Here is an 18,678-nt window from a genome sequence, read left to right on the forward strand (position 1 = left end):
AGATCGTCCCCTCATTAAAAAAAAAAAAAAAAAAAAGCATATCCTGGAAACAAAAATTTGTTAAGTTTGTAAGATATAGGTTACAAGTTAAGTTGTATTACAAATTAAGGTTACTGGTATCTGGAAAACTTCCAAGTCTACTTCCCGGTGGTATGACCTGGCAAGTTAATCTCTGTCTCAGCTTCTTTACCTGGAAAATGAAGTTAATGACAGAACGGGGTTGTTGTGGAAATTAAATAATGTTTGTAAGCATCTGCATGAGCCTCCCATACCAAGCACTCATTAAAATCTTTAGCTGAGCATAAAATTCAAAATTAATATCAAAATATTAGGCACAATAAATATAAAAGTCACCCTAATCAAGGCACCTAGTCTACAGCCCACTTTCATAAAATGAAGCACATGTTGGGAAGAGAGTCAATGTTTATTTAATATGAATGAGTCATGGAAAATAAAAAAAACTCCTGCTCACCAATAACATTTGGAATTTCTCCCCTGGATGATAATTATTTGAGCAGCAGAGAGAAAAACATTACAGATAGCTACTATTTGCCAGGAACTAATCTGCATTTTCCCTTCCTTTCAAATCTTGCTTTCACTTTCACCTTGGCCTTCAGACTCTTTTCCCACAAATCCACATCTGTACTGTGATGAACAGCTTCCCCACCAGCAGGCACTGTGAGCACAGGGCTTATGGCTTCATTCACACGGTCTTCCCACACCCGAACCAACCAGACACTGAGCTCTGAAATCCGACAGCTTGGCCCTCGAGGGCAGCTGTGCCATCACATCCACTTCCGTTACTGCTTCCCATCTCAGCCTAAGGGAGAACTATCAAAAAAGCACGAGGCAATTATCCAAGTTCAGATGCTATCCAATATTTTTGGAAGTACTGATCATTTCAGGACTCTTCAGGCACATCTAGGCTTGACTCTAATGTTCATGTTCTCAGATTCGAGTCTCAAATACAAAGCGTGTTTGGTTTATTAGCTGCTACCTTTGTGTTGGGGTCAGAATATTCCCAATACTCTGGGTGGCTAACCTCAATTCCAGTTTCTAACCAATACAAGAGGAAGAATTTCTGCTTCAGAACCAGACATCCCATAGACTTGCTGCTGTTCCTGGACAACGACTCGAGTCAGTGGGCAGGCTACCCAGACCACGGCTGGAGGAAAGCTACAGAATAGCAGGGAGTTTCCTCTTTCACCGTGACACTCGAGGTCCCAAACTCACCCGAGGTCTGGTGTCTCACTTCCCAGGATCTAACAGCGGCACTAGCGAGGACTCATTCAATACGGCCTTCTTTCTTTCCTTGGGGACAGAAGTACCTCGCGACCTCCGTCTGCGCCATCCGGCAGAATTCAGCTCCCCTGCACCACTACTAGGTTGTGCTGTCAATCGAATCTTTCCCTCTCTGCTTCCACATGATCATTCTGACTTAGAGTCAGAAGATCAGCATCTGAATCCCCGCTCTGCTGCTTTCTAGTCGTGTGACGTGTGGCAGGTTTACCCTCAGATGGTTCTAAGCCTCAGAGTCCTCAATGCACTTAAGCCTAATAAGTGAGATGTATCAGCTCAACTACCTACTGAGTTCTGTAGGGTCTGGGAGATAGAGGACATGAAATACTCAGAAAACATAAAATGCTATATATTAGGATTTAAAATATTGTCAGATGCAGATTCCACAATGACATTATGCCTGCCATGAAGAGGCTTCCCGAAGGTGTTGCAGAGATTTCCAGCAAAGGGAGGAAATCCTCCCTGGGCTGACGGTGCACCTGCAGAGGCCCATGATTGGGTTTGCATGGAAAGATGGAGAGAAGGAACGTGTCTAGGTGAGCACTTCAGAGATACTTACCCCCATCCTTTTCCCTTCCCTACTCTCTACAGTTTCAAATCACCTTTGCTTGTTAAAAAAAAAAAAAATATGTCTGCTCTTTACTCTTTCCTTCATATCCAACATCTTCAGAAGATCAGCCTGCAGAGTCTCCGTCTTCTCATGTTCACTGCAGTTAAAAGCACCAGCATTAAAAACTCAGTCTTAGATTTGAGTTGTAGTCTGGTGCTCCGTAGCTCTGAGACTTACACAAGTCAAGTGATGCCTCTCTCCACTTCAGCTGCTCACGTAAAACGGAGAAACTCCACTGTCGCACAGGGTTCTTGTGAGAACAACACGTAAGTAGTACAACCTACACAACTTGGCTATTCTCTAGCCTCTTGCCTTCCAAACCACTGAAGCCATTCATTGTTTCTTGGTCCCCCTCCTACCTGAATGTTCTACAGCATCTGATACAGTTGACCTCCTCCTTGAAATCACCCTTCTTGTGGCTTCCTTTACACTACATCCTCTTGATTCTCCAACTACCCCTTTGACTGTCCTACCTCTTTCATTCTTCTTCCTCTCATTCCTAAATGCAAAGATCCCCAAATATTCAGCCCTTTGCCCCATTATCTTCTTACCTCACCATCTATCTGAATGACTTTCTGACACTCAAAACTTTGCCTTTCTGAAAATGATGGCCACCATCTTTCCTGTTACCTTCATTCTACTTCTGACGGAAATGGCACAGGCACCTTGAATTCAGCATATCCAAAACCAACCAAACTGCAGCCCTTCCAAATCTATTGTTCCACTTGCATTCTCTGTCTTAGTCAAACTTGTCCTCATTTACCTGGGTTGGAAAGCTTAGAGTCAGTTTTTACTTTTCCTTTCCCTTACCTCCTATGTCCAATAGGTCACCAGATTCTGTTTTTCTGTAAATCTCTTCCTATCCATCTCTTCAGTCCATTACCCATGGCCTAATTTAAACCTCCATCATCTCTTACCTGGATTATGTCTGAAATTCCAACCAGCCACCCTGCCTCCCATCTCCCCCACCCACCCCTTTCAACAACTCTACTTCCTATGAGAGATCTAAACACACCCCTGCTCAAATCTGGCAGTTTCTCACCACTGCCTACAGGACTGAGGCAAATATGCAACCCAGCACCTGGGATCTGCCATACCCGGGCCTCAGCGGCTCACAGAGCATCTTCTCACCTCGTACTCACCCCACTCAGCTCTGTACCAACATCCCAAGTGGGTGAACACCATCTATTCCAGTATCTCCCTCTGGAGCAAAGAGCAGGTATGCGCGCAGTTTGGGAAAATAGAAATAGTGATTCCATCTAGAGCAAAGGACAGACATGCTTGCCCGCCATGATAAAAGAGTCCAGTTTCCTAAGTCCAGAGTTCTTTTCTCCTGTAGCACAACCCACTGTGCACACAAGTATCATCTGACCCTCTCTCTGTTACCCTAGGGAATCTCGGCTCACGGCACCGACACAAAACAGAATACTGTGGCTCCTGACAAGAACAAAGCATCCTTCCTCTCTGATCCTGGAGTCTTGTGTGTCCTACAAGTCTCCAGGAAACTATGCAGAATAACTTGTTTCCATAAAAGTAGAATAAAATCTCAGAGAAGTCCCTGTCTTGAAACGAGACTGAAGCTGATCTTTAAGAAAAAGAACTATATCTCTATTTTTTGCTCTAGTCTCTTTCCTGTAGGAAATACTCAAAAAGTGTTAACTATAGCCCTTAACACGTGCCTGCCCCGGAATAAGTATTGAAATAAGCTGGAATGGAGGGGACAGCTACATAAAGGTATATTTTATTTTCAAACTCATTCCTCATACAGCTGAAGCTTAAGTAGTTGCAAAACTCCTGTGTAAATCAGTAAAGAGACTCAAAGTCAGGGCAACAGTTGGCTGTTGCTTTTTGCAACACGTCTTTCATCCTTTCTCTACAGAGATCAGAATATGAGAAAAGCCCTAATGGTGACTCACTGCTGCCATCTGCCTCTCCACCTCAGAGCAGCTGTGGCATCAGGGACTAAATCAATGTTAAGCAATCCTGGACAATCTTCTCTTTTTTTTGGAAAGCCTGAGATAATCTAAAAGCCATGGTCTTCCTCTTGAGCCTCTTCCCTTTCCTTCACTGCCCCGGAAATGTTATTGCTCAAGTGCCCACAGGACTCTGCGGAACAGAAGGCTGGAAGCCAAACCAGTTAATTTGGCTGCTTGTTACGCAAGAGCCACATAACATTACTGGATAGCGTGAACTCCCCAGTGATTTATCTCCCTACGTAAATTACTCTTTCTTTTTTAAAAAATATTTTATTGGGGAAAGGAATAGGACTTTATTGGGTCCCGTTTTCCCAGGACCCATCAGCTCTAAGTCAAGTTGTTATCCTTTCAATCTTAGTTGTGGAGGGTGCAGCTCATCTCCAAGCCCAGATGCCGTTTTGCAGCCCCACGGCAGCTCAGCTCAAGGTGCCATGTTCAATCTTAGTTGCAGGGGGCACAGCCCCCCAACCCTTGTGGGAGTCAAACCAGCAACCTTGTTGTTGAGAGCACGTGCTCTAACCAACTGAGCCATCTGGCCGCCCCATAAATTACTCTTTTAAAAAAACTATACCAAGTGTCTCGGTGTTCCAAGAGTCTTAAATCAATAGTGGGACAACTTAACTAGGATTAGCCTCAATTAATAGATTTTTCTCTTAAGTAAGCAACTGACATTTACTGAGCACTCAATATGTGCCAATGCCCCAAACATTCTCTTTTAATTCTCACAACAACCCTACGAAGGATACTAGTACCATTAGCCCCTATTACACGAGATAAAATCAAGAAACAGAGAGGTTACGTTACTAACACAGTGGCGGAGTTAATAAGCAGTGAAACAGATTCCAACCCAGACTGACTTTTGAGCTCATGCTTTGCACCACTGTGCTGCCTCCAGAGCCTTACCATCAAATGCTCCACATCGCACCAGAATTTCAAGCAAACACACCAAACCTACGAGCCTGCCTGCTCTGTAGCAAGGTGGTTAAGCCACTTGTCCCTATTAATCTTACTCAACCATTCATTTAGAAACTAATAGCTTTGGAAGCTTATTTGTGCTTAAAACAAGACTGCTAATTGAGAAAATGAACCACCCGTCCTGACTTGCCTGGATTTAGTATTTCAGTTCTGCATTTGCATTTTTGCCGACAGCACAAGACTCTTCAGCTCCCTCCCACAGAAGACTGTCCTGTGTCCACCCACATTCATCTCACACCCATTAGGATTAAAAAAGAGACAGCGAGCAAAAAACGCTAGTTCCCTTGCTGTGAATTTTCTGGGGACGGCTGTTCTCCACCTTCTTCATGTCGCACGTCATTTGCCCTTAGCAATTTAAGAGTAATGTACAGTCATGGTAAAATATATTATTGCAAGTTCACTTTGGGCATCTTCCTTCCCACAAAGATTAATACTGAAACTCGAGATTATCTTCTTATTTCAGGCCCATCTTGGAGCCCCATACAATTCCAGAAATGCTCTGGAAGCAGAAAATTCCTCAACTCAACTTCAGAAAGATTTTCCAAAAATGTAAAAGTTTGCTTTTCAAAGAAAGAGAAATTCACTTTTACATGCGACAATTCTAAGACTGTCACATCTTAGAGGTGGCTTCCTACTTCTAATCCATGAATTCACAGCTTGTTACAAGGCTGAATCTGATAACTGACAGCTTGCCTAGACTGACGTTTTAATGCATACTCTAGAAATTAAAGCGAATATTCAAATTACTCACATATGTATTTGTTGTTTTAAGGGAAGCTTCATAAACAAAAGTGGCACACAAATTTTGTTTTAAATCCAATGACTATTTAAAAAATAGCAGCGAAAAGAAGTTTTTAAGCAAAAGAGTCTTACTTTGTTTTTGCACATTTTACAATGAATGCACCTGAGAAATGAAGTGTCATGCAGTTCCAGAAAAAGACAAGGTATTGGGCATGGGAGCTGGTTCCTTTTTAGGAAAGGGAGTTATTTACTTAAGGAAATGATGTTAGTTAATCGCCAAGACCTAAAACCATAATACTCTTCCACATGTAACATGATACATCTTTCTATGTGTAAAATGTTACCCAGAATTCAGAAAGATGCTGACAAATTCATAAAGAAATAAGATAAATATTTGAAATAAACAGCAATGCCGTGCAATACAACTGTTAAATAAGGAATGTGGGCATTTCACAATTAAAACAATTTGGGAGAAGGATGGAAAGAGAATATAAAGAAAATACATTTAATGAACATCTACTATGTACAAAAATTGGCTCCTTCATCCTCACAAACGTGGGTGGGAGTAGACAGTGTGAATGAACTTCCTGGTTACTTTCTTATAGAAACTAAGGGTCAGAGAGGTTATTAAGAACCTTTCCAAAATGTCTGTGTTACGGCAGTACTTGGGGGCTTAAACCTGACAACTCCTTCTCAGCCCACAGAAAGGTACATCTTCTTCAGGGTGACCGAGTGCCTCTGTTCCTCCAATACTCTTCTCACGCCCTCCTCTGTTCTTACCCAATGACTCCTTTTGGAAAAATTCTAGTTGGAATACCATATATTATTTTCAGGTGTGCAACATAGTGATTCAACATTTCAATAGCGTAAGAAGAGATCACCTGTTCTTCTCGTAACCATCGGTCACCATACACAGTTATTGCATTGCTGATGACACTCCCTATTCTGTACACTGCATTCCCATGACTTAGTTTATAACTGGAAGTTTGTACTTCTTAATCCCCTTCCCATCTTTTGCACCCACCTCCCCACACCCCTCCCCGCTGGTAACCATCAGTAACGATGAGTTAGGTTCCAGATGCTTCACATTTTTTCAAACAGCTACACTTCAACCCCCACACTTCCCTCTGCCAAAATCCTTCCGACACCCCACATCCGTGCACCTAGACGTGCACGCCTCATCCTTCAGAACTCAGCTTACGTGCGGGATCCTTGAGGAAGCCCTGGGTCGCTGGTGTTTCAGAGGCTCGGGAGAAGAAGGAACCCATCATGCTCTTCCAGAGATGCAGGCGGAACAGCAGACTCCATCATGAGAGCCACAGGTCATGGTGGCTACACAGTAATGTTTATTTTCAGCAAGCTCAAAACAGTGGGGGAAAGGTCATGTGAAACTGTCTGAGAATAATGCCGTCTTTTCCCATCAAGGGACAAACTGCTACAGAGCACCAGAAACTAGGGGTCATACGGAGATAGTACTAAGTAGGCAGGGCCAGAAGTGAAACAGTGAGATGAGTGAACAAGACGTGAACACTTGTAGATTTGCCTTGGTTCACCTGCAAAGTGTGTGAAATTTAAATTGCCCTTGGCTTCTGACACAGGGAAACTTGGCCACTTTGATCCATTCTGATTCAACAGAGCTGGAATGAACCCAGGAATCTGCATTTTCAAGAAGACCCGATATACGTTATCAGGTCTGCCAGGGACCCCTGAGTTTCCCTGAGATATTTGGTTTCCCAAACTAAATCTTAAAGGTGAAACTCATAGCAGAACTCTGATCCTCTGTGTCCAACCAACCGCTAAACGTGACCACCTCTCCATCTGCTAAATCACTCGCCTATATCCATGCTCCCTGACCCCGGCAGAATCTACCGTCCTGAATCAGCTCCCTCCCCTACGGAATAGCGCAGCCGAGCAGAATTCCCGTTACCCACACATGGCTACCATCCTATTTACCTTTCTAAGCCTGCGACTCTGTGGCCCCCTAGCCTCTTACCCAGCTCCTTCACAAGGAAATGCACATGTCTGAGTACCTGCTTCTCCTCCGTGTCTCCATGCTTCCTTTCCAATCAAGTCTGGCTTGTTTTCTACCTCCACACTTTTGCCGAGGTTTCTCTAAATGCCAAAATCGACTTCCCTATCCTGTAAATCTAAGGAAACACAGCCCTCAAACATCAACCAGCCTGCAATCCCTCACATGCACTCAAATTCTCCTAATCCTTGCAAACTTAGATTTTACTACCAGCCTCACTTCAATTGCTTACAGATCTCTATGCTTTGCCTACAATTACTGGATCAAGGATTATACGGAACCCACCTTTAATATGCACCCTCAACGGCCTAGAGCAAGGCTATGCACAGCCTGTGACTGCTCAGTAGTAGCTGGTTACCTGAATGGCTTCAATGGAGAACTAGGGCTTCACTGGGATGGTTTATCTGTGGCGCAGGAAGCAAAGAACATCGTGCGGTTTCCTTCAGAACTCTACTGTGTTGTTGGTTTGTTTGGGTTTAGGTTGGGTTATTTTGAAAGAAGTTAACAGAAAGGTTCTCCATGTAGCAGGACACTATAAACATAGGGCTAACAACTGTGTACACCATTTCTCCAATACATAAGCAACTCGAGGATCAGAGGTTTCCAAACTTTGCTACATATTAGAATACCTATATGGGGAGCATTTAAAAATCTCACTTCCCAGTGCACACCCAATAGCAATGAGGTCACACTGACAGGGGGTGAGAGGCAGACAGCAGTGGTTTTTAAAGATCCTAGGTGATTGCCGTGTGCCGCAATGTTTGGGAAGGACTGCGTTAAGGAGGCCTTCAGCTTGCTGCACACGAACAACAGTTTAGAGGTAGTCAGATGGCTTGGATCCATTAAGAAATATTTGGGAAACGGATGAAAGATCAGTTGATCTGACTCCCACACGTACCCTAACTTCATGAGCAAATGACTCCATAGAAATGAGAGAGTATGTTCCTTGATGCTCACACTGTTGTGAAATGGGGTTTGTTCTCATCTCAAAAGTAGACTAACTGCTAAACAGGCCCACCCTGGCCAAGATACATCGCATACATTAACATACATATATTAACTAATATTGTACTGTATTATATTACATCAATGCCATCTGTATTATATACGCTATCAAAGCCATGTTAGTATACTAAAAATGCATTATCTTTCTTAGGGTGCCGCAGACTACAGTAAATTTTAGACATTTGTCTAATATTTCAGTGATGTCACAAATAAGGTAGGTAAGAAAAATGCCAAATACACTAACTGCTCTAACCCAAACATATGATGTGGTAGTTTTCAGACAATAACAGTCATGTTTAAAACACTGAAAACAGTGATTAGAACTCATTCTTCAATCAGGTCTGATTCAATGCTTCTGGTCAGCAGGCATCCAGACCCACAAAACACACAGTAGTCATTCATGGTATTCACCAAATATTTCCACTCTCTACCAGTTTTCCAGGCTCCTGGGAGGATTGTGCTACCAAGACTCTCAGGATGGAGAGGGACCATGTGGCTATTTCTGACCAATTAGTTATGAGCAAATATCACTCACTTGAAAACCAGAGCATTCAGTTCCTGGTCTAAAGCCCTGCAGAGCTGTTTCCCTCTGGCAAAGCAGCCAGGAACCGTTAACATGGTTGGACTGCAAAGGCAATCAGGCACCTTTAAGCCCAGGTATCGGGGATGAGCGAGGCCCTCCTACCAATGCTTGAGTAAGAATTAAGTCGTGTCAGTTTAAGCCAGAGACTTGTAGGTTTCTTGTTATAGGAACATAAACTAGCTTTATTCTGACTGATGTAAAAATGAGGCAACAACACCTGTAGCACAGAAAAGGTCAAGAGACATGATAGCTGACTTAAGGAAAATCATTAAATCATTAAAACCAAATTCCTTGAAGCAACTTCCAAATTAAGCATAAAAGCCTCAGAGATTCTATAATGTGCCTAATCATTTTTAATAATATGATCTGACAGTTGACTCTTTTAACTCTATCTTTAGTCTATTACTCCACTAAAAACAAAAGGCTTTAGTAATGGAAGACTAAAGACAAAAGATATGGAAAGAAAAATATAGGCTTTTTAAAATGTTTAAATGGGAAAAATATAACTTAAAATCTGTAGACTCATTGTTCTGTTAAAATCATCCAACAATTTATACATTTACAATAAAAATGCACGCAATATATGCAGATTCCAGTATACATGTCTATTTGATACACACAACACTCCAAAAAAAACTACACATACTAATCAGAAAGAGTTCTAGATAGATTTTTATCTATTCAGGAAGAAGCAAATATATATAAAACATTCTCTGGGAAAGAATTTAACAAAATAAACCTGTAAGTGATACAATTAAGTTTCTTAAGAAGCTTGGGGAAGAAAAACATGAATAAGAAAGTGATAGACATGAAAATCACAGTATTTTTCTAAATTTTGGAAAATGTGAAGCACGATGAAAATGAAGAGATTTGTCAGCTCAACTTCAGTGTAGGCTGAAATGAATGAAAATCTGTCAGAGCCTGGATTGTCACTGTTAAGAGAGTATGGGAAAAAAGACTTTCTGTGGCCTGGGTTTGTATTATTGACTGGCCAATTCCCAAATCATAAAGCAGCTCGTATCCATCTGTTATCTAGCGCTCTAATTTCACAGGTGGCAGTCCTGGCTTGATAATAAAGACCTTATTTTGACAGAAAACAAGAATGCAATGCTTCATCTCACTAAGTCATCCAAAGTAAGACTGGGATATACAAAGTATGATAGTGAATTAAATATTTAATTTATCCTTACTTTACTAGGTCTCTAAACAAAGGAAAATTCAACCTCCAGGGAAAGCCTGTTTGCAGCATTCAATATTTAGTTTCTCTAAAGTCTGCTGGAATGGTTGCAAAGGGCCAGAGCCCTTTTCCTTAGGGACTATAAAAAAAATGCCTTTGAGCTTTTGATTGGAGAAAACATTAGCTCTCCTTTAAAATGGAAGCAACCCAAATATTTATCAACATGCGAATGGATAAACTGCAATATGTCCATATAATGAAATATTACCTAGGAATAAAAACAAAATGAGCTAAGGATACTCACAACAAGATGAATCTCAAAAGCATTATGGTAAATAAAGAAGCCAGACTCAAAATACTACATACTGCATGATTCCATTTATATAAAATGCTAAGAAAAACAACAACAACAACAAAAACGCACACATGATAAAACCATAGTGATGAAAAGCAGCTTAATGCTTGCCAAAGGCCAAGGAGAGAATATGGATTGATTGCAAAGAGGCACAAAGGAATTTTGAGGGGAGACAGGAATGTATGATTGCGGTAGCAGCTATACAACTATGTACATCTGTCAAAGCTGATGAATTTGTACAGTTAAAATCAGAGAACTTTATTATATGTATATTATACATCAATAAAGCTGATTTCTTAAGTGGAGTCCACCAAGACAATGGAAAAATAGTGATTAAGATAAATCACTTTATAGAAAGAGAACTGACTCTGGGTGGTGTGAACACCTAGAGATATAGATAATGTATTACAGAATACTACACCTGAAATCTATGTAACTTTACTAGCAATTGTCACCCCAATGAACTTTAATTAAAAAAAAAAAAAAAAGGTTGGCAGTCCAACACTGCAGATTCTTCTAATGATTCTCATTTCAGCTCTGACTTCATATTCCAACGCCAGGGAGAAATATGTAAATGAAAAAGAAAATTCCACCCTGTCATAATAAATGAATAACTGAAACTTTGACATCTGGAATGTGCATTTTGCAATTAATGGTTTTCACTTTACAACACCTAGCCATGCAATAGGCATTTTAAATGACTCTTAGATTTTACATACCTATAGCTTTTCATGAATGAAATGATTCAGACAATCACGTTACCTCGTGTTTCAACTGCACTGATGCATTTTCTGAGAATTGTGAATCCCATTTTATCCAACTGTGCACCTAAAAAAAATAGTTATAAAATATTAAGGGCGCAATCACTTACATTTCCCTTCCTTACAAAAACAGGAAAAAAACTATAATTCAATTTTTTTTCACTATTAAAAAAGAAAACTAAAAGTTATATAGTGTGTATTTAAATATTGTAAATGAGAATTTCATATATGTAGAGGAGCACTTACTGGAATATTAGGATATCCCTTACCAATAAATTATAAATTACATATTTATAATTTAAAATAAATTTTATATTAATTAAATATAGCTTATTTTAAACATTAGAAAAGAAAGTGATAAAAATCTCGGGGAAGCTATCTAGAAACAGCTAAGATACAGTTTTCCAAAATTCCAACAACAGGTCAGTTTTTCAAAAATTATGCATGAGTGAAGGTTTAAAATTACTTGACAGTTGGAGAAACAAGACAAACTTTTTTTTTAACCTAGGGAAAAAATTTAAGAGACCCTTTATAAAAATATTATTTGGGTCATGAGCTTCAAAAAGAATTTCATATTTTATATCATGTTCTAAGCATTTAATATTTTATTATTTTCATAATGAATTTAAAACATGATTCATGTAGCAGAAAAAAATTTTGAAAATATAATTTTATATAATTATAGACACTTGACTATGATTAGGCTGGCATATTTGAGCAGCCTAATAAAAGACAATTTCTTGTTTCAAAATGAAATCAGGGAAAGCAAATACTTTACTCTGTATGTAAATTAGGCAACAGTTATACAAACTCTGGGCTCTCAGCAGGGATAGCGTGAACACTCCATGAATATAAACTTTGCAGGTTTGACACTAAGCTTGAAGAGAATTTTAATGAGCGAAATTGGGTAGTCGTTTACTGTTTCAGGATCCACTATTCATAACATTTTATAAAATGCAAGTGTTTCTTTCTGCCTGGCAAAACTACTTTTTCAAAATAAAAAAAGAGGCATGTTTCCATTTCTCTATAAAAAATAAGAAAGGAAAGAGAGACGGAGAAAGCAAGAGAAAGGGGAAAGGAAAAGGAAGGGAGAAAGGGTGGGAGAGAGGGAGGAAGAGGAGGGGAAAGACAGGAAGGAAAGGGGAAAGAGGAAGGAGAGGCAGAAAGAAGAAGCTGTTCCAGTATATTTACAACCTTCCTTGGCACACTGTCAATTTCCACTGCGAGGCTAGAAGAGATGTCTTTTATTCCTGCATTGGCTCAAATGTTACACATCACGATAATTTTGAAATCACGTGTTATATAACATGTTTCCAAACTGTGGACATGTGATAAAATGAAGTCTTAACTTCTCCAAAGATATCAAAAGTAAATTTGTAAAGAATCCAGCAAATCTGATCATACCATGTTTCCCCGGAAATAAGACCTAGCCGGACAATCAACTCTAATGAGTCTTTTGAAACAAAAAATAGTATAAGGCCCGGTATTATACTATATCATATCATATTATATCATATAAGACCCGGTCTTACAGTAAAATAAGACCGGGTCTTACATTAATTTTTGCTCCAAAAGGTGCATTAGAGCTGATGGTTCAGCTAGGTCTTATTTTCGGAACAACACGGTAGTCTTGGTTGACCTCAATAACAATACAGAGAACGGAGCTACGTGGGACTTCATTTCCCTCTAGTGCATACGATGCACGTAAAGATCACTGTCCTTGAATATCTGACTATGTTTGGCCATTTCGTTTGTTACTTTCTAAGGTATGATATACAATTTATATAGCCACACTCAGAGACTTTAAGGATAAAGGACATCCAGATTGTGGATGGGGGGATTGCAACTGGGAACCTGACAAACAGCTCCTACCCACAGGCACTTACAACTTTGGAAGTTCAAAGCTGCACAACTGAAATTCTTACGTGTTCATGTACGGCTGTAAGAATAAATATCAAAGTGAATTGCAGAGAAGGTATTTTGTTTTTTGTAGAGAAAGGAATTGTAGAGGAAGACTTTTTTTATAAGCTCAGGTATGGGAAAAAGTCAATGAGGGTTACGGTAGTCCAGGAAAATTTGAAAAGGTCCCCAGTGGATAAGACAGAATACATTTAATATCTGGAGAGGGTACAGGGAGTGAGCACCCAGCAACAGTTTGACATCAGTCATGAAAACAATGACAGTCAAAGAACACAGGCAAACAGTCTTTTTAAAAATTAGCACTTACTTCCTTCTGGTCTTGGGATGATGGCTCTATTAAAACTATGGAATACCTAGTTAGAGAGAAAAAATGGGCAAACAATATTTTTAATAAATCAATAAAAATGATTCTAATAGGCATACCTAGGACCATGCAAAAAATACACTGCTATTTGTAAATTACCATCATGTACTCAAATGTAACGGTACTCTATTTGTCTCTCACTGAGGTATGCCAAAGCAGCAAAAACAAGATGAAGGGGACTGATTCTTAAGGAATTTATTCAAAGTTGATGTGAATTTGAAATGCTCAGCCTTACAACTAGGAATGACAAACTGTTGTCTTCTAATCAATAAAATGAAACTCATCTTCTCACCATTATTTCTGAAATTTGGCATTTACTTAATTAAGGAAGAGATGAGTCCTGCCTGTTATTTAACTAACTACACCTGAAATAGCTAGGTGATAATTCCAGGCTACACTAAGAATTCTAGCACTTCCCCATTATTTGCAAGGCATATATAGCACCTGCAAAAACTACATAGTACCGTAACCGTCCCCATGTAAATAAATAGCTGAATACAGTTACGCGCCCCGTAACAAGGCGGATATGTTCTGAGAAATGCATCGGTAGGTGGTATTGTCCTTGTGCAAACATCAGACTGCACTGACACAAACCTAGATGGTATAGCTTACCACAGTAATTGTAAGTGCTATACTGTAATACAACTGGCAGTGTAGTAGGTTTGTTTACACCAGCATCTCCACAAATTCGTAATACGTTACAAAGGCTACGATAGGCGATAGGAATTTTTCAGCTCCGTTATAATCTCACAGGACCACTGTCATGTATGTGGTATGCACATGCAGTGCATGACTGTAGTTTCTTCGTGCAGACTTGCCTTATCTATTTACCTCGAATTAATACTTGGCTCTTTACTCTTAAGAAGAGGTTACATATGTGTTCAAGGTTATACTACCTCTGGCAACAGACTTATTTCTCAAGTGATCTTTTCGCTATGCAAATTCACTTTCCAAAGCACTTCTTGCATCTCCGGGGAGATACGTCCTAGTCAGTGAATTGTCTGTAGTAGAAGCTTAGAATAACCTGTTTGGCCTTCACGGTAACTATTAATGCTCTAAGTACTCTTGACTCACAGCTCAATTTCAAGGACAAATTAAGAATAAACAGACAGCAGTAAAACTATAGGGCTAAACGCAGATAAATATAATAAAATATACAGAAATCTGATCAGTACTTTTTCCCCACAAGGGTGATACATTCTCCTGTATGGGATCTACTTTGAAAATATATCATTTGAGTTTTCATTTTTCAAGTACCACAAGGAGATGGCGACACACTCTGCTGCCCGCCTCTTTGTCCCTACTTTCTACACGCTCACCAAGGAGCTCCCATTAGCATTAGATAACACTGTCCAGTGCATAAGCTCCATTCTGACACCTCTCTTTTTACTGTAGATGACCCCTCTTCCATTTTGCAAACCATGCCCATTCCTTTTTTCAAACCTTGTTTGAATGGCAAATGCTTTCCAGATAAGCCCCCCTGGTACCTGCAATGGCAATTTATTCAGAATCATAATACTTTAAGCGGTTTATTTCCATTGGTTCTATGGCATTTTCTATAATTGTCCTCACTAAGTCCCCAATTCAATACATGATCTCGCCAATTCTCAACTCCCAAAGGCCACCACTCCACTGAAATGAAAGTAGTGTTTGGATAAAGTGGCAAACAGACTGAATTCCTGTGACCTATATCCCTCCCTTTAATGTATTCCTCAAACCCATGTGAAGACAGAGGCCCATTCACTAAGGCTGCAGAATATTGCATTCAGTAATGCATTAGGTTAAACCATGAATTGCTAAATCAAGCAACATAATTACAGCAGTCACTTATCGTACAGTCTGCACGCCTCATATTTACTATTCCATCTCCACTGAGATCAAAATGAATTGCAAGCCTTTACTGCGTTCATCACCCAACGTACTGTCAGGTAGGAAAGGGGAAATGGAGAATTTAGATGACTTCCTCAAGCAGAGCAAATCAGAGTGGCGAAGTCAAGAAAAATCAAAAATAAAAACTAATGATACACCGGTCTTCTGTGCACTGCGGCTGCCGCAAGTCAAATTACTAGAATACTGAACGCTTCCAAGGTGAATTCAAACACCAGTTTCAACAGGGAACTTTTTCCAAGTACTATAAAATAAAAATAACGTAAAAATGAACACAAGTCAACTCTAAAGGATTTGAAATAAAACTCAACCATTGATTATTCTTACAGCTTCTTTTCCACCCAGAGCTTCCAACCACTGCTTCCTTTCCTCCTCTGAAAACGCCTGCATGGTCAAGGAAACACCAGGCCTGAAAGACAGCAGTAACAGATCAGGTTACCCCGCGGCTGCAAAGAACAAACCTCCTTTTCTACTTCCTAATGTTTCATGGCGGTGATTAAGTTGTTTATTTTAATCCTAATTGTGATAAAATATACACCATAAAATTTACCATCTTAACCATTTTAACTGAACAGTTCAGCAGTGTTGAGTACCTTATGCAGCAACTAATCTCCAGAACTCATGCTGTAAAACTAAACCTCTGTACCCATTAAACAACTCCCCATTCCCCTTTCCCCAGCCCCTTTCCCCCCATAGACTCACACTTCTTTCTGAGTCTATGAATTTGACACCTCTAGGTAACTCTTACAAGTGGAATCGTACAGTTTGCCTTTTTGTGATCGGCTTATTTCACTTAAAATAATACCCTCCATTTGCATACATATTGCAGCAGGTGTCAGAATTTCCTTCTTTAAGGCTGAATAATATTTCATGGTATAGTTTATACCACATGTTGGTTATCCATCCATCCCTCAATGGACACATGGGTTGCTTTCACCTTTGGGCTACTGTAAACAATGCTGGTATTAACATAGCTACACAAATATCTCCTGGGAACCCTGTTTTCAATTCTTTTGGGTATATACCCACAAGTAGAATTGCTGAGTGTGACATAATAAGAAATATATATTTGGTCTCTGATCCGATTTCCTGGCATATAGCTCCGAAAAAACCCTTGAAATATCTGAAACGAAAAGTATATCTTTTTCATAATAATGAGATGATGGGGCTGGAGGTTCCTCGATAGCCTCATGATGGCTGCTGGTTGCCAGGGGAAACAGCCATCCGATTAGAGGACTGGAATTTTCAGCTCCATCCCCCACTACACTGCCCAGGAGGGGAGAAGGGCTGGAGATTGAGTTCAATCACCAACAGGCAATGAATTAATCAATTCCTACACAATTAATCCTCCATACAAAATAACTAGGGTTTAGACAGCTTCCAAATTGGTGAACACATAAGGTGCTGGGAGGGTGGCACGCCCAGAGAAAACAAGCTCCAAGTCCATTCCCCCATTCCTTGCCCTGTATAACTCTTCATTTGGTTGTTCATTTATATCCTTTAAAATACCCTCCCCTCTGCAGGAAATTAGCAATAGTAAATACACTGTTTTCCTGAGTTCTGTGAGACAGCCCAATGAATTATTGAATCCGAGAGGGTCATGATAACTCTCAATCTATTAACCAGTCAAAAGCACAGGTGATAACCTGGATTTGCAAATGGCACCTACAATGGAGGAACTGAGCCCATATAATCTGCAGAGTATGCACTACCTCTGGTTAGGGTCAGAATTGAGTTAAATTGTAAGACACTCAGTTGGTCTCCACAAAGAATTGGGGAATTGTGTGGTGTGGAAAAACACAGGCCTTTGAGGTAGAGAAGTATTCTGTAAGTAGGGAGAAACGGAGTTTTTCCTCACACTGGGTCATATGGTAATTCTAGTTTTAATTTTTTTGAGAACTACAATACTGTTTTCCACGGCAGCTGCACTATTGTGCATTCCCACCAACAGTGCACAAGGGTTCCAATTTCTCCACATCCTCACCAATGCTTGTTATTTTCTCTCTGAAAGCGGCCATCCTGGGTATCAGGTGGTAGTGAATGGTTCAATTTGTATTTATAAAAGAGACATATATTTATTGTTAGCCAGGCATGGACAGAGCAAAACCAGGAAATCACTTGTCACCCATCCCAGTTCGACTTCCAGGAGGACAGCACTTTCCCCGTTTGGTGTTTCCTTTGTATTTTCTTAGAGCCCTGTTTTAGTCCTCAGGGCCAAATGTCGATCTTTCTCAGCTTAGTTTATTCAGACATTTGGAGATTCTGCCACAAAAGTCTTAATATTGGGAAGGAATACTAGGTAGAAAAGTCATTAATAATTCCTCTTAACCTGCGGGTGGTTTCTTGAATGAAACAAATTTGTATACCTGGTGAAAAGTATTAGAAGTGCCCTTTTCTGGCAAGGAATTAAAAAGCAAAACATTCCACAACATGCAAAACTGGATAGATGGTTGAAATGGAAAGTAAATATTAATTCTTGTGTGATAATGAACCTACTTTTTAGAAGTTATCATTCCTATAATAGCATTTCACCTTATTTTAAATTATTGGACACTGTTTTCCAACTAAAGCAACCTGTAAGAATCAACTGTAATTGAATAATCACTACAATTTTTATAAAGTACACAGCACTCCAAAAGCACTATGCCAAATATGAATAAGCCGTGCTCCCAACACTTGCTCCCACAGACATTACGCTTTCTCCCCACATGATGATTAGGAAGCAAAAGAGAAGTTATTTGTTTCAATTTCACTGTGAAATAATTATAGTTGCTACTGAAAGGTTCCTGTCTACGGCCATTTTCTCCAGACTATGTATGAATTGTGTGGGAGAAAGTCGCCAATAATCCTCCAACCCCACCCCTGAACAGCAAAATAGCTCTTCATGGTCTACCCTAAACATTCTTGCGTTGGCCCAACTTTGCCCTCTCCTTGGCACCATGCAGCACAGAGCGAAAGGTCCACCTCCTCCAGCTCAGCTACACAGCATCCTTTAG

At 40.0% G+C, this 18,678-nt stretch overlaps 1 protein-coding gene across 4 annotated transcripts in view; it reads right to left on the reverse strand.

Moving 5' to 3' along the window:
- The window catches only part of ARHGAP10 (Rho GTPase activating protein 10), a 245,553-nt gene that overhangs the window by 98,027 nt on the left and 128,848 nt on the right, over nt 1-18,678 (reverse strand). For all 4 annotated transcript variants that reach the window (XM_074338460.1, XM_074338458.1, XM_074338459.1 and 1 more), the window contains 3 exons: nt 16,010-16,091; nt 13,739-13,784; nt 11,513-11,578 (listed from right to left, as the gene is read on the reverse strand). In XM_074338460.1, coding sequence (XP_074194561.1) covers nt 11,513-11,578; nt 13,739-13,784; nt 16,010-16,091 — 194 coding nt within the window. The remainder of the gene's footprint in view (nt 1-11,512; nt 11,579-13,738; nt 13,785-16,009; nt 16,092-18,678) is intronic.

Source organism: Rhinolophus sinicus, linkage group LG07, assembly GCF_036562045.2.
Source record: "Rhinolophus sinicus isolate RSC01 linkage group LG07, ASM3656204v1, whole genome shotgun sequence".
Classification (NCBI taxonomy): Eukaryota; Metazoa; Chordata; class Mammalia; order Chiroptera; family Rhinolophidae; genus Rhinolophus; species Rhinolophus sinicus.